This window comes from Rattus norvegicus, chromosome 4 (genome assembly GCF_036323735.1).
Source record: "Rattus norvegicus strain BN/NHsdMcwi chromosome 4, GRCr8, whole genome shotgun sequence".
In the NCBI taxonomy this organism is placed as follows: Eukaryota; Metazoa; Chordata; class Mammalia; order Rodentia; family Muridae; genus Rattus; species Rattus norvegicus.
The window spans coordinates 42,791,933-42,807,552 of record NC_086022.1 but is presented as its reverse complement, the minus strand read 5'-3'; the positions used below and the strand labels follow the sequence as shown (position 1 = coordinate 42,807,552).

The window sequence follows — 15,620 nt, the reverse complement described above, 5'->3', positions numbered from 1 at the left end:
GCTGCTTCACACATGACCAAGGTTATATGATTACATTTAATTTTGCCAAGAATACCTACTTTATTTTAGTAAGCTGTAACTAGGAATTGAGGTTAGTTTCCTTTCTAGTATTTAGAGAGGAAAATAAAGTGATTGATTTGAGACTTAGAATCTCTCTGCCTTTAAAAGTGTTTCCCACATAGTAATACCTTTTAGACACTGATGAACTGGTGACTAGTCCTTCTTAGTCTTTCAATGCTCTAAGTTCAGATTTCAGTAGTGCTGTCACATGTGCAGAATTGCCGGACTTGGTGTCAGGCTGTGTGGTAGGAGCACCGCTAGGTAAGAAGCCCTGGCTCTGTTCTTCACCACAGACAGAAGTGCTGTTTCACGCAGTCCTACTGCCTCCATTTTTCCACCTCCATAAAATGAGGGAAGATAGGATGATCACTGTTTCGTTGAAAGCTATAAAATTCTTTAAGGTTATTTTTGATTTTTGATGTATTTATATTTTTTTAGAGTCTTGAGGGGGAAAACCTTTGGTTTACCTGTATATAGAAAAAGAAAACACTTTATTGTCAACCAGGTTCCAGAGAAACATTACATGAGTTTGCCAGTCTTCCTAATTATAGTAAAGATTTCATTAGTTGTAGACTTTGTTTTATGAATTATTACATGCCCAGAACCTAAGAGAACTTGGAATGCAGTAGGGGCACCCTTAAGTAATGCCTAGGTATGAAAATTCATGAGATATATCATGAAAAAGTAAGACTTTTTTACATTTTAGATTGAAAATAGATCATTAGATTTAGATCCACCCTAGTTTTAAATTGAGATCAAAACAATGATAGTTGTAAAATGTAAGTGTAAGTGTTGTGATGTCTGAACTTCATTGCCAACCGTCTTGATTTAGTAGTGAGCAGGAGACTAGGAAAGCACCTCTGGGTGTGCTTTGCAGCATTTCCAGAGACAAGGATCCCTAGGCCCAAGAAATGTCCCTGAATGTAGCATGATGGTCTGGAGGGCTGAGTGAAATAAAAAGGGGAAGAGAGCCAGCCAGCCCGCCCAGGTAGCTTGCTCTGTTTCTGGGCTGTCATGCATGATCTGCTCTGCACTGCTGCATTAAGTAGTATTGTCACCGAAACCTCTGAACCTGGGAGCCAAGTGACTTCTGTACATTGTTTCTGTCACAAATACAAAGATGATCACACCTACACTCAGTAGGAGACACCACATCAGACAAAGACAGAGCTGCAGTAAGAACCTCAGAGGAAACATACTCACGTAGCAGATGACTTTTTTTAAGCATTTTTTTTTTTTTATATATAGCCTTCTGCCTGCATATGTGACTTCAGGCCAGAAGAGGGCACCAGATCTCATTACAGATGGTTGTGAGCCACCATGTGGTTGCTGGGAATTGAACTCATGACCTCTGGAAGAGCAGTCAGTGCTCTTAACCGCTGAGCCATCTCTCCAGCCCGTAGCAGATGACTTTAAGCCAGCTGTGCCCACTAGTTTCATGTCTGATTTGTGACTGAGGTTATATCATAAATGAAAGCAGTTTAACGTTTCTGGCTTCTCCAGTTCTCATATGCATGCACAAGTACTTTTTACTCCATCTAAATTTTTTGGAAAACAGAAAAAAGTGTTTTGGTTTTGGGAAAGGCAACAGATTTCCAAATACCCAGTAATACCTCCTGCTATAATATCTGCAGATAAGCTTATGTGTTGTTCCTCATAAAATTGTAAGTTTCATTTTATTATGAAATTTTCTTAAGATTTTTGTAAACTTTTTTTCTGTTCCCCTTGTTTTAGAGTTTATATTACCTTAGACAACAGTGGTAAGAAGTGCTTGTAAGTTTGCCTCTACTTCTGTTCTTTTTTTTTTGGGATAGATTACTAGAGTTCAAATGATTGTATCCTTTTGTCATTGAGACAGCCAGGGATAGAATGAGGTGAGGGCAGTTGCCTCAGGCACAAAATGGAAGAGAGAAGTGTGCCATTCTCTCATTTCCTATACTTAGAAAGACTGAAGACTACCAAAAGACCCATAGAAATGACAAAAATTGAACATACCAGCAGGATACAAACTAACACACAAAAAGTTTCCTCTGTGTTTATAGTCGTGAACTCAGTCAGGAAAGTATTCTCACTGACAATAGACTCAGAGAACAAAAAAGAACAAACCAAAACTGTAGGAATAATCCTACCCAAGGAGGACAAAGACCACTGTAGCGAAAATTGCAAAACGACTATGAAATCAATTGAAGAAAGCAGTAGAAGATGGAAAATTCTCCCATGTCCATAGACTGAGAGAATAGCACCGTACTGCAAAAGCAATCCACAGATTAATGCAGTTCCCATTCAAGGACTAATGAAATCCCTTATAAGTAATAATAAAATCTAAATCCTAAGATTTGTAAGCGGGGGCCCAGTGAAACCACGGGACGTAGACTTTCTGTGGGTAGAAGGAAGGGTATACTGAGGAGCTCAAACTGCAGGGCTGTTGCCAGGTGGCCGGAGAGAACAATACATACAGAAACAGTCCTGCCAGTTTTATGGGGATCAGACAGCAGTGGGGTGGTGCCTGAGAGTCAGAGAAGTCTGGCAATTCGAGTAGCTGGTAGTGGGGTGGGGGCCCGAACAGCCCGGGAGCTAGTGTGGGAACTTTGGTCTGTTACAGGCTCCTTTGCGTTAATCAGGTACTAGACACCGTTGCTAGAGGTAGTTGGCTGGGGTTTGGGGGTGGGGGAAAGGGCAAAGGATGAGGGAAACCATGGCTTTTCTGACAAACAGAAACTCACTTTACAAGGTTTCTGACAGTGCTGCATTTAAGTTTTGTTTGTCTGCTAGTAATTCTTCTGTTTACTGGGTCAAAAATCCAGCCAGCGAATAAGCACTGACTCATTCAGGACATCAGCAGCAGTGCCTGCCCTCGTTGGGCCTGCTTTGGACCAAACAAAAATTCATAGGAAAACGCAAATACTTTGAGTAACCAAGCAGGCTAAGCAAACAGTGAGGTGCCTGTGGTCTATAGTATAGGCGCTGGAAGCATTACTATGCTGTTTTGCTTTGTATGTGCAGCAGTGACTCTTCCTTACCAGAGTGGGTTTGAGTGCTGAGTCCCCATGGAATTTCCTTCTAGTGACTGAGAAGCCCAGCACACAACAGTTAACAGAGCTTACTTGCTCTGTCTTGGTGTCTTCTAGCACCCCAGTGTCTCTCCTTTTCACCCCTCTCTTCTCTTCCCTCCGCATCTGTCCACATCCTCTTTTTTTTCTTCCATTCCCCATTCCTTATTCTTTTTTTTTTTTTTAATTAACTTGAGTATTTCTTATATACATTTCGAGTGTTATTCCCTTTCCCGGTATCCGGGCAAACATCCCCCTCCCCCCTCCCCTTCCTTATGGGTGTTCCCCTCCCAACCCTCCCCCCATTGCCGCCCTCCCCCCACCAGTCTAGTTCACTGGGGGTTCAGTCTTAGCAGGACCAAGGGCTTCCCCTTACACTGGTGCTCTTACTAGGATATTCATTGCTACCTATGAGGTCAGAGTCCAGGGTCAGTCCATGTATAGTCTTTGGGTAGTGGCTTAGTCCCTGGAAGCTCTGGTTGCTAGGCATTGTTGTACATATGGGGTCTCGAGCCCCTTCAAGCTCTTCCAGTTCTTTCTCTGATTCCTTCAACGGGGGTCCTATTCTCAGTTCAGTGGTTTGCTGCTGGCATTCGCCTCTGTATTTGCTGTATTCTGGCTGTGTCTCTCAGGAGCGATCTACATCCGGCTCCTGTCGGTCTGCACTTCTTTACTTCATCCATCTTGTCTAATTGGGTGGCTGTATATGTATGGGCCACATGTGGGGCAGACTCTGAATGGGTGTTCCTTCAGTCTCTGTTTTAATCTTTGCCTCTCTCTTCCCTGCCAAGGGTATTCTTGTTCCCCTTTTAAAGAAGGAGTGAAGCATTCACATTTTGATCATCCGTCTTGAGTTTCATTTGTTCTAGGCATCTAGGGTAATTCAAGCATTTGGGCTAATAGCCACTTATCAATGAGTGCATACCATGTATGTCTTTCTGTGATTGGGTTAGCTCACTCAGGATGATATTTTCCAGTTCCAACCATTTGCCTACGAATTTCATATAGTCGTTGTTTTTGATAGCTGAGTAATATTCCATTGTGTAGATATACCACATTTTCTGTATCCATTCCTCTGTTGAAGGGCATCTGGGTTCTTTCCAGCTTCTGGCTATTATAAATAAGGCTGCAATGAACATAGTGGAGCACGTGTCTTTTTTATATGTTGGGGCATCTTTTGGGTATATGCCCAAGAGAGGTATAGCTGGATCCTCAGGCAGTTCAATGTCCAATTTTCTGAGGAACCTCCAGACTGATTTCCAGAATGGTTTTACCAGTCTGCAATCCCACCAACAATGGAGGAGTGTTCCTCTTTCTCCACATCCTCGCCAGCATCTGCTGTCACCTGAGTTTTTGATCTTAGCCAATCGCACTGGTGTGAGGTGAAATCTCAGGGTTGTTTTGATTTGCATTTCCCTTATGACTAAAGATGTTGAACATTTCTTTAGGTGTTTCTCAGCCATTCGGCATTCCTCAGCTGTGAATTCTTTGTTTAGCTCTGAACCCCATTTTTTAATAGGGTTATTTGTTTCCCTGTGGTCTAACTTCTTGAGTTCTTTGTATATTTTGGATATAAGGCCTCTATCTGTTGTAGGATTGGTAAAGATCTTTTCCCAATCTGTTGGTTGCCGTTTTGTCCTAACCACAGTGTCCTTTGCCTTACAGAAGCTTTGCAGTTTTATGAGATCCCATTTGTCGATTCTTGATCTTAGAGCATGAGCCATTGGTGTTTTGTTCAGGAAATTTTTTCCAGTGCCCATGTGTTCCAGATGCTTCCCTAGTTTTTCTTCTATTAGTTTGAGTGTGTCTGGTTTGATGTGGAGGTCCTTGATCCACTTGGACTTAAGCTTTGTACAGGGTGATAAGCATGGATCGATCTGCATTCTTCTACATGTTGCCCTCCAGTTGAACCAGCACCATTTGCTGAAAATGCTATCTTTTTTCCATTGGATGGTTTTGGCTCCTTTGTCAAAAATCAAGTGACCATAGGTGTGTGGGTTCATTTCTGGGTCTTCAATTCTATTCCATTGGTCTATCTGTCTGTCTCTGTACCAATACCATGCAGTTTTTATCACTATTGCTCTGTAATACTGCTTGAGTTCAGGGATAGTGATTCCCCCTGAAGTTCTTTTATTGTTGAGGATAGCTTTACCTATCCTGGGTTTTTTGTTATTCCAGATGAATTTGCAAATTGTTCTGTCTAACTCTTTGAAGAATTGGATTGGTATTTTGATGGGGATTGCATTGAATCTGTAGATTGCTTTTGGTAAAATGGCCATTTTTACTATATTAATCCTGCCAATCCATGAGCATGGGAGATCTTTCCATCTTCTGAGGTCTTCTTCAATTTCTTTCCTCAGTGTCTTGAAGTTCTTATTGTACAGATCTTTTACTTGCTTGTCACCTGAGTTTTTGATCTTAGCCATTCTCACTGGTGTGAGGTGAAATCTCAGGGTTGTTTTGACTTGCATTTCCCTTATGACTAAAGATGTTGAACATTTCTTTAGGTGTTTCTCAGCCATTCGGCATTCCTCAGCTGTGAATTCTTTGTTTAGCTCTGAACCCCATTTTTTAATAGGGTTATTTGTCTCCCTGCGGAGAAACACCTAAAGAAATGTTCAACATCCTTAGTCATCAGGGAAATGCAAATCAAAACAACCCTGAGATTTCACCTCACACCAGTGAGAATGGCTAAGATCAAAAACTCAGGGGACAACAGATGCTGGCGAGGATGTGGAGAAAGAGGAACACTCCTCCATTGTTGGTGGGATTGCAAACTGGTACACCCATTCCTTATTCTTAATGGAATATTCCAGTGTCTCTGTGATTTTTGTTCAGGTAACTTCAGAACCTGGAAGGGTTGTTATGTTGAATCTTGGGATTATTAAGCTGTGTTATCAATTTGGGGAGAAGTTCCCTTCATTTAGTAGGTGCCTACTTTATGAAGGTAAAGAAAACTTGTTTTTTGTTTTGTTTTGTTTTTTTCAGTAATATACAATAGGGATTAATAGGCTATGTCGGTATAGAGTCAGTTTACTATGTTGAGTTGGCATTGTCTAGAAATTAACATCTACATTAGTTAGTTTAAATTTCATTTTTTCCCAGTTTGTATGAGTCATGTCCTCTATTAAATATGCAAGGTTTTATCTATGTGGATATGATCATAGAAACTAATGAAGTGTTTTTTAAATACTGGGGAAAAACTTATTCATAAAAATAAACTAATGAAGTCTTTTCTAAATACTGGGGGAAATGTATTCATAATAATAAATATAATGTTTTAATGCTGTATTTTTAAAAAGAAAATCAATGCCAAAAAATTCACAGTGAGCCAGATAGACTCACATTTACTTTAGAGTGTTGTATAGGGGGGGGTAGGAGTGGGGGTTCTGTGTTACTTGAAGGTTTTTCAGGTATAGCTCTGCTTTAAATGTAAGCACACCCATAAGTTCTTCTCCAGGCTTAGGAAATGCTAAGGATTTCTGAGGAGTGGCCCTTGCCCTCACCCGGGAGGTGCTTGCTTTTGAAGGCAAAGAAGGATTGGATTATCAAATGATTCTGTATGGAGCCAATTATTTTGAGACTTTTACATCTTGAGCTGTAACCGTAGTAGCTATGAAAAGCAATAGGAAAAAGAAATGAAAAAGGTGTGGTTGTATTCTGCTCCACTGTTCTTTGTGGGAATAATTATGAAAATTGAATTTTTCTATATATTTAATATTTCATAAAGCCTTCTCTTGATCTTTTTCCTATGTAAAAATGTAATTGTCAATTCCCAGGTCATTAAAGCAAGGTGACAGCTTGCATTTGGAATTAAGAGCTCTCGTTTCTACCCAAATTTAGAATGTTTGCTTTTCTGTATAATTTCACTTTTCTTTTACTAAATTAATCTACAGACAGTCTCTAACTTACAGCAGTTCAGCTTAATGATTGTACAGTGGTACAAAAGCTGGGTGCAGCCAGTGAGCACATTTGTTTTGTTTTGCTGCTTGACCAGACCGGCAGCATGATACTAGTGCAGGTCTTCTGGATATCAGTTCCCTCAGACCCCACCAGTCATAGTAACAATGTAGACAGCTAATGTTAGAATGTATTGTGTCCTTTGGCTTTGGGGTTTGTGTTGAGTACAATTTCAACTTTGGATGTTTTCAGTTTAGTAAGATTTTTATCTGTGTTTTACCCCATTGCAAATCAAGCAGCATACTCATTTTATGTAGTTATAGGGTTAAAATCGTGTTTTAAAAGTATCTTCTTAAAAAGATACTTTTTAAAATTATTCTTATTTTTTTACCATCCATTTGTTCCCCCCTCCTGGCTACCTCCTCCCAGTCCCTCATCCCATTCCTCCTCCCCCTGTATCCCTGCCCCTTCCCCCACACCTCCCCACCCCCACCCCAATCAGGCCTCCCTACTCCTGTTGCCTCAAGTCTCTCAAGGATTAGGCACTTCTTCTCCCACTGAGGCCAGGGCAGGCAGTATATATGCTGCTGTATATGTGTCCGGTGCCTTGGATCAGCTCATGTATGCTGTCTGGTTGGTAGCTTAGTGTCTGGGAGATCTCAGGGGTCCAGGTTAGTTGAGCCTGCTGGTCTTCCTGTGGGTTCATCCTCCTCCTCATATTTCAGCCTTTCCCTAATTCAACCACAGGGTTCCCTGGCTTCAGTCCAACAGTTTGGTGTAAATATCTGAGTCTGTCTTAGTCAGCTTCTTGTTCAACCTCATGAAGGGCAGCCATGCTAGTCTCCTGAATGTAAGTACACCATAGATAGCATCCGTAATAGTGTCAGGCCTTGGAACCTCCTCTTAGGATGGATCCCAATTTGGGCCTTTCACTGGACCTCCTTTCTCTCAGTCTCTTCTCCATTTTTGTCCCTGCAGTTCTTTTAGACAGGAACAATTCTGGGTCAGAGTTTTTGACTGTGGGATGACAACCTTATCTCTCCATTTGATGGCCTGTCTTTTTACTGGAGGTGGATTCTAAAAGTTCCCTCTCCCCACTGTAGGGCATTTCATCTAAGGTTCCTCCCTTTGAGCCCTCACTTCTCAGGTCTCTGGTACTTTCTAGAGGGTCCCCCACCTCCCACTCCTGAGCGTTGCATATTTCCATTCATTCTGCAGGCCCTCAGGGCTTTTCTCTTGTCTTCCTTCCCCCCCATACCTGATCATGTTCTCCTTTTCCCCTCCCTCTCTGCTCTCCCCCTCACTTGGGCCCTTCTGCTTGTTAATTTCTTGATTCTGGTTTGTATCCTAGTTATTCTGTACTTTTTGGCTGGTATCCACTTATTAGTGAGAACATACTGTGCATGTCCTTTGGGTCTGAGTTTCCTCACTCAGTATGATAATTTTCTAGTTCCATTCACTTGCCTGCATAACTCATTATGTCCTCATTCTTAATAGCTGAGTAGTATTCCATTGTGTAATGAACCACATTTTCTGTATCCATTTTTCCATTGTGAAACATCTGGGTTATTTCCAGCTTCTGGCTATCACAGATAAGGTGGCTATGAACATAGTGAAACGCATGTCTCTGTGGCATGGTGGGACAGAAAAGACACTTTGTTAAAGGTATCTCTCTCTCTCTCTCTCTCTCTCTCTCTCTCTCTCTCTCTCTCTTTTTGGTGGTGTTGTTAAGTATTCTAAAAATTAAAAGAAACAGACTTCAGAAATCATCACTGTACCAACTTTTTTCTTGTCCACAGGTGGAGACATACTTCGCCTTGATACACTTTTAGAATGGTGGAGAGAAAAGAATGGTTCCTTCTGTTCCCGGCTTATCATCATATTAGACAGCGAGAATTCAACCCCCTGGGTGAAAGAAGTGAGAAAGATTAATGACCAGTATGTTGCAGTTCAGGGGGCTGAGCTGGCGAAGACAGTGGATATTGAAGAAGCCGACCCACCACAGCTGGGCGACTTTACTAGAGACTGGGTCGAGTACAACTGCAACTCCACAAACAACATCTGCTGGACTGAGAAGGGGCGCACAGTGAAGGCTATGTATGGTGTGTCAAAGCGTTGGAGTGACTACACTCTACACTTGCCGACAGGAAGTGATGTGGCCAAGCACTGGATGCTACACTTTCCTCGTATTACATATCCATTAGTGCATTTGGCAAACTGGTTATGTGGCCTGAACCTCTTTTGGATGTGCAAAGCCTGTTTTAGGTGCTTGAAAAGATTAAAAATGAGTTGGTTTCTTCCTACAGTGCTGGACACAGGACAAGGCTTTAAACTTGTCAAGTCTTAATTTGGACATCAAGGAAGGATAGTATGAGAGTTCATGTTACCATTTATCAGTAACTTGCCATTTTTTGTATGCTGTATTTTTATTTGTGGGAAGTATTTTGCTACATTTGTAGCTGCTCTCACTTTGTCTTTTCTTAAGTAATTATGGGATGTGTAAGATATTGGGAATATGCATGATTTTATACTAAAAGTATACAGAGGGTCATAAATATGCTGAATGTAAATGTGTAAGAGATGTTAAAAGTAACAGTGCACTTTCAGATAACTTTCCATTTGTCTCCAATGAAAAGAAAGTTGTCTGTGCTCTGAAGTGGCCAATTGACAATTTCTAATGCCTTATTTTCTAGGCATACATTAGAGAATGTAGACCAGACAAGTGTGTTTTAAGAGAACTACCAATTTACTTCATAGAAGATTCTTCCATGTGTGTGATTCATGTAGGTTTGACCCCAAGACTGTTTGCAGAAGTATAAACTCTTGGAGCAGGAAGAGACCTGCTCATAATGACTGCAGAATGCCCTTTCTCCATCACACCCAAAAGTCTTGGCTATGACCTTTACCAGTACAGCAGAGAAGCCACAACTGCCTTTGAGATGAAAGCATTATTAATGTAGGTTACAATAAGAGCTTAGAGGCAACAAAGCCTTCCTTCATGATTAGTGAGGGACTTTGAAAATACTGGTAATTTGAAGAGTCCTTCTCAGGGTAATTTAGTTTTCTTAATGAGTAATATTTCCAGCTACAGATTCCTTTCAAGTAAATTGCCATTCTTTTCAAAAAGTACACTTAGAAAATAAATGTAGCAGTTTCTCATTGACCAATTCACCCTGTCTTAAGTATTCTGAGAAGTAGTGCTCTGCCATGAAAATTACTTTTCAGATCCTATTGTAATAACTCTTTTCTGCTGAAGGTCAAAGGATGGGAACAGATCATTTTGTTGTTGTTGTTGTTATATACCTGTATTGTATTATGTAAAAAAGTATTCATTTTGGCAATTTTAGGTAAGCATAATGGTGAGGTTGTAATTTTTAAACTTTAATTCAGTGTTTTGTTGGAGTAAAGTAGGCACTGATCAGGATATTTCCTTAAGAGGTAATTCTCTTCCTGTTCCCTTCCAATAATCCTTACATTTTTAGATTTTCATCTTGGCAAGAGGGAGGTATAATTAAATTGGAGATTAGACTTTGCTAACATGGTGACTTCTCACCATTGAAGCCATTTTTCCAGGCCCAGAGAGAGAAGGTAACGCATCTACCATTTCTACCGATGACTTGAAAACTGACGTTTTCTTTAGAAAGAAGTCACTCCGTCAGGGAACATGTATACCGCTATCTATGCAGCATTGCAGCAGCCTATTCCTATGTTTTGAATACTGTACTCTTAATACTTTGAATAATATTTTGTTAAAGATCAATTTTTCATTGAATGTGAAATGAAGAGTTCCTGAATATTTTACTGTATTAAAAGTGGAAGTTATACAAAATGCCTTTGTTGGAGAGTTTATATTTGGTGGCAGGTTGATTTGAAAATATTTCCTTATTTCAGAATACTGAAGAATTGATACAATATTGGAAGTGAGTGGCATCCTCTACACAATATTTTTTTAAAAAATGGATCTTGTTTAACAGCTTGAAATACAAATAGTAAATTTCACTGAATAAATCATTCATTTGTATGCATCTAGAATTTCAGACGGGTGCTGTTTCAAATCAGTTTTGTGTAATTTCTAGGTTTCTTGGATCCACAACTAAATACGGAAAATAGGGTTGAGATGTTAATTTGTTGTGCATGTCCATGTATATCAGTAGCTATTCTTCCTTACCTAAGTGGAAAGACATTGCTCTCTCAAACTCTAGTCTTTGAATTCCTTTCTTCCTTTCAGTATGAAGCAGCTTTTGAGATAGATAGACCCCAGTCCAGTTGTTCGGGACCCACATGAAGACCAAGCTGCATATCTGCTACATATGTCCAGGGAGGCCTAGGTCCAGCCTGTATATGTTCTTTGGTTGGAGATTCAGACTCTAAGAGCCCCAAGGTTAGTTGACTGTTTTCCTGTGAAGTTCCTATCCCCTTCGGGGTCCACAATCCTTCCTCCCATTCTTCCATAAGAGTCTCCAAGCTCCATCCACTCTTTGGCTGTGGGTATCTGTATCTGTCTGAGTCAGTTGCTGGATGGAGCCTCCCAGTGGACAACATGCTCCTGTCTGCAAGCATAACAGAGCATCATTAATAATGTTAGGGATTGGCACTTGCTCATGGGATGGGTCTCAATTGGGCTGGATATTGGTTGGCCTTTCCCTCGGTCTCTGCTCCATCCCCATGCCTGCATTTCTTGTAGATAGGATAAATTTTGGGGTGAAAGTTTTGTGGATGGGTTGGTGTTCCTGTTGCTCCATCGGGATCACTATGGGACCACAGGAGGTGGCTTTTTCACATTCCAAATCCCCAGGGTTGTGAATCATAGCCAAGGTCGCCCCCATTGATTCTTTTTTTTTTTCTCATTTAGTTTTTATTCATAATCATAAACTTAACTTTGCAATCCTGCTAGACTTGAAGGGGAATGAGGAAAATATGGAACCCAAAGAACTTCAGTGAGAGCAGAGATTACAGGGTATTGCGAGCAGATGGGGTGGGGGTGCTCTCCTGAGCTACAGAAGGAATGGTTTGATGGGTAAAATGCCCGCAAGTCAAAGAAATTAGAGTTGTCCACAGTCGGAGATGGTGATCTTCTTGCTGGTCTTGCCATTCCTGGACCCAAAACGCTCCATGGCTTCCACAATGCTCATGCCTTCTTTCACCTTCCCAAAGACCACATGCTTGCCATCCAGCCACTCAGTCTTGGCAGTGCAGATAAAAAACTGGGAACCATTTGTGTTTGGTCCAGCATTTGCCATGGACAAGATGCCAGGACCTGTATGCTTCAGGATGAAGTTCTCATCCTCAAATTTCTCTCCGTAGATGGACTTGCCACCAGTGCCATTATGGCATGTGAAGTCACCACCCTGACACATGAATCCTGGAATAATTCTGTGAAAGGAGGAGCCCTTATAGCCAAACCCTTTCTCCCCAGTGCTCAGAGCACGAAAGTTTTCTGCTGTCTTTGGAACTTCGTCTGCAAACAGCTCGAAGCAGACGCGACCCAAGGGCTCGCCATCAGCCGTGATGTCGAAGAACACGGTGGGGTTGACCATGTCTGCAGCAAGCGGCGAAAAGAGACAGCGTCGTCTGCAAAGCCGCCCCCATTGATTCTTATCCCAGGTCTCTGTCTTGTCCTGGGGATGCCCCACCATATACACACATCTCAACTCCAACAGTTGCAGAATGCATTTTCCATTCCTTTTTCATCTAAGCCATCTCTACTGTCCTTCCCCACACTTGATCTTAAAACCCCATTACCCTCCCCATGGCCTTTTCTCCCAGTTTCCTCATGCCTTCTGCCTTACTACCATATTATTCTCTCTTCTAAGTGAGATTCAAGCTTTATTGCTTGGGAAATCCTTCCCTTTTTTTTTTCTTATATATTTTACACATTTTATTTCCTTTAATTGGATATTTTATTTATTTACATTTGAAATGTTATCCCCTTTTCCAGTTTCTTCTCCAGAAACCCCCTATCCCATCACTCCTCTGCCTGCTAATATGAGGGTGCTCAACCACCCTCCCACAAGCTCCCACCTCCATGCCCTGGCATTCCCTACACTGGGGCATCAAGCCTTCATAGGACCAAGGGCCTCTCCTCCCACTGATGTCTGACAAGACCATCTTCTGCTACATATGTAGCTGGAGCCATGAATACCTCCATGTATACTTTTTGGTTGGTGGTCTAGTCCCTGGGAGCTCTGGAGGTCTAGTTGATTGGTATTGTTGTTCTTATGAGGTTGAAAACCCCTTCAGCTTCTTGAGGCCTTTTTCTAACTCCTTCATTGGGGACCCCACTCTCAGTTCAATGGTTGGCTGTGAGCATCCACCTCTGTATTTGTCAGACTCTGGCAGAACCTCTCAGGAGACAGCTATATCAGGCTCCTGTCAGCAAGCACTGCTTGGCATCCACAATAGTGTCTGGGTTTGGTGGCTGTATATTGCATGGAGCCCCAGGTGGGGCAGTCTCTGAATTACCTTTCCTTCAGTCTCTGCTCCATTCTTTGTATCTATATTTCCTCTCTTGAGAATTTTGTTTCCTCTTCTAAGAAGGACTGAAGCATCCATACTTTGGTCATCCATCTTTTTGATCTTCATGGCATCTGTGAATTGTATCTTGGGTATTCTGAGCTTTTGGGCTAATATCCACTTTTTTTTTCCTTTTTTCGGAGTTGGGGAACGAACCCAGGGCCTTGCGCTTGCTAGGCAAGCCCTCTACCACTGAGCTAAATCCCCAACCCCCCAATATCCACTTATTAGTGAGTGCATATCATGTTCTTTTGTGACTGGGTTAGCTCACTCAGGATGATATTTTTTAGTTCCATCCATTTGCCTATGAATTTCATAAAGTCATTGTTTTTGATAGCTGAGTAGTACTCCCTTGTGTAGATGTACCACATTTTCTGTATTCATTCCTCTGTTGAAGGGCATCTGGGTTCTTTCCAGCTTCTGGCTATTATAAATAAGGCTGCGATGAACATAGTGGAGCACGTGTCTTTTTTATATGTTGGGGCATCTTTTGGGTATATCCCCAAGAGAGGTATAGCTGGGTCCTCAGGTAGTTCAATGTCCAATTTTCTGAGGATCCTCCAGACTGATTTCCAGAATGGTTGTACCAGTTTGTAATCCCACCAACAATGGAGGAGTGTTCTTCTTTCTCCACATCCTCTCCAGCATCTGCTGTAACCTGAGTTTTTGATCTTAGCCATTCTGACTGGTGTGAGGTGGAATCTCGGTGTTGTTTTTGATTTGCATTTCCCTGATAACTAAGGATGTTGAACATTTCTTTAGATGCTTCTTGGCCATTGGATATTCCTCAGTTGAGAATTCTTTGTTTAGCTCTGTTCCCCATTTTTTAGTAGGGTTATTTGTTTTTCTGGAGTCTAACTTCTTGATATATATATATATATATAGTATATAATTTAATAATATAATAATATATATTCCTTTCTATATATTAGATATTAGCCCTTTATTGGATGTAGGATTGGTAAAGATCTTTTCCCAATCTGTTGGTTGCTGTTTTGTCCTTTTGACAGTGTCCTTTGCATTACAGAAGCTTTGGAATTTTATGAAGTCCCATTTGTCCATTCTTGATCTTAAAGCATAAGCCATTGGTGTTCTCTTCAGGAAATTTCCCCCTTTGCCCATGCGTTCAAAGCTCTTTCCCACTTTCTCTTCTATTAGTTTGAGTGTATCTGGTTTGATGTGGTGGTCCTTGATCCACTTGGACTTGAGCTTTGTGCATGGTGATAAGCATGGATGGATCCACATTCTTCTACATGCTGAACTCCAGTTGAACCAGCACCATTTGTTGAAAATGCTATTTTTTTTCCACTGGATGGTTTTAGCTCCTTTGTCAAAGATAAAGTGACTATAGGTGTATAGGTTCATTTCTGGGTCTTCAGTTTTGTTCCACTGATCTATCTGCCTGTCCCTGTACCAATACCAATACCATACAGTTTTTATGACTATTGCTCTGTAATACTGCTTGAAGTCAGGGATGCTGATTCCCCCAGAAGTTCTTTTATTGTTGAGTATAGTTTTTGCTATCCTGGGTTTTATGTTATTCCAAATGAATTTTCAAATTGCTATTTCTATCTCTATAAAGAATTGAGTAGGAGTTTTGATGGGGATTGCATTGAATCTGTAGGTTGCTTTTGGCAAAATGGCCATATTTACTATATTAATCCTGCCAATCCATGAGCATGGGAAATCTTTCCCTCTTCTGAGATCTTCTTCAATTTCTTTTTTCAGAAACTTGAAGTTCTTGTCATACAGATCTTTCACTTGCTTGGTTAGAGTCACACCAAGATATTTTATATTATTTGGTACTATTGTGAAGGGTGTCATTTCCCTAATTTATTTCTCAACCTGTTTATCCTTTGAATAGAGGAAGGCTACTGATTTGTTTGAGTAAATTTTATACCCGGCCACTTTGCTGAAATTGTTTATCAGGCTTAGCAGTTAGTTCTCTGGTGGAATTTTGGGGTCACTTAATATACTGTCATATCATCTGCAAATAGTGATATTTTGACTTCTTCCTTTCCAATTTGTATCCCCTTTACCTCCTTTTGTTGTTTGATTGCTCGAAGACTTTGAGTGCTATATTGAATAAGTAGGGAG

The 15,620-nt window shown here is 41.0% G+C and overlaps 2 protein-coding genes across 2 annotated transcripts in view; one reads left to right on the top strand and one right to left on the bottom strand.

The window, feature by feature from the left end:
• Tmem168 (transmembrane protein 168) overlaps positions 1-10,839 on the top strand; it is a 28,141-nt gene extending 17,302 nt beyond the window's left edge. The window contains exon 5 of the mRNA NM_001014054.1: positions 8,810-10,839. Within this exon, the coding sequence (NP_001014076.1) occupies positions 8,810-9,357 (548 nt within the window). The 3' untranslated portion in view covers positions 9,358-10,839. The remainder of the gene's footprint in view (positions 1-8,809) is intronic.
• A 1,000-nt stretch (positions 10,840-11,839) lies between these two features.
• On the bottom strand, positions 11,840-12,592 carry LOC100911252 (peptidyl-prolyl cis-trans isomerase A-like). Its single transcript, XM_039108606.2, has one exon. The coding sequence runs from the start codon at positions 12,545-12,547 to the stop codon at positions 12,053-12,055; it is 495 nt and encodes a 164-aa protein (XP_038964534.1). The 5' UTR covers positions 12,548-12,592; the 3' UTR covers positions 11,840-12,052.
• Between the last annotated feature and the right edge of the window lie 3,028 nt (positions 12,593-15,620).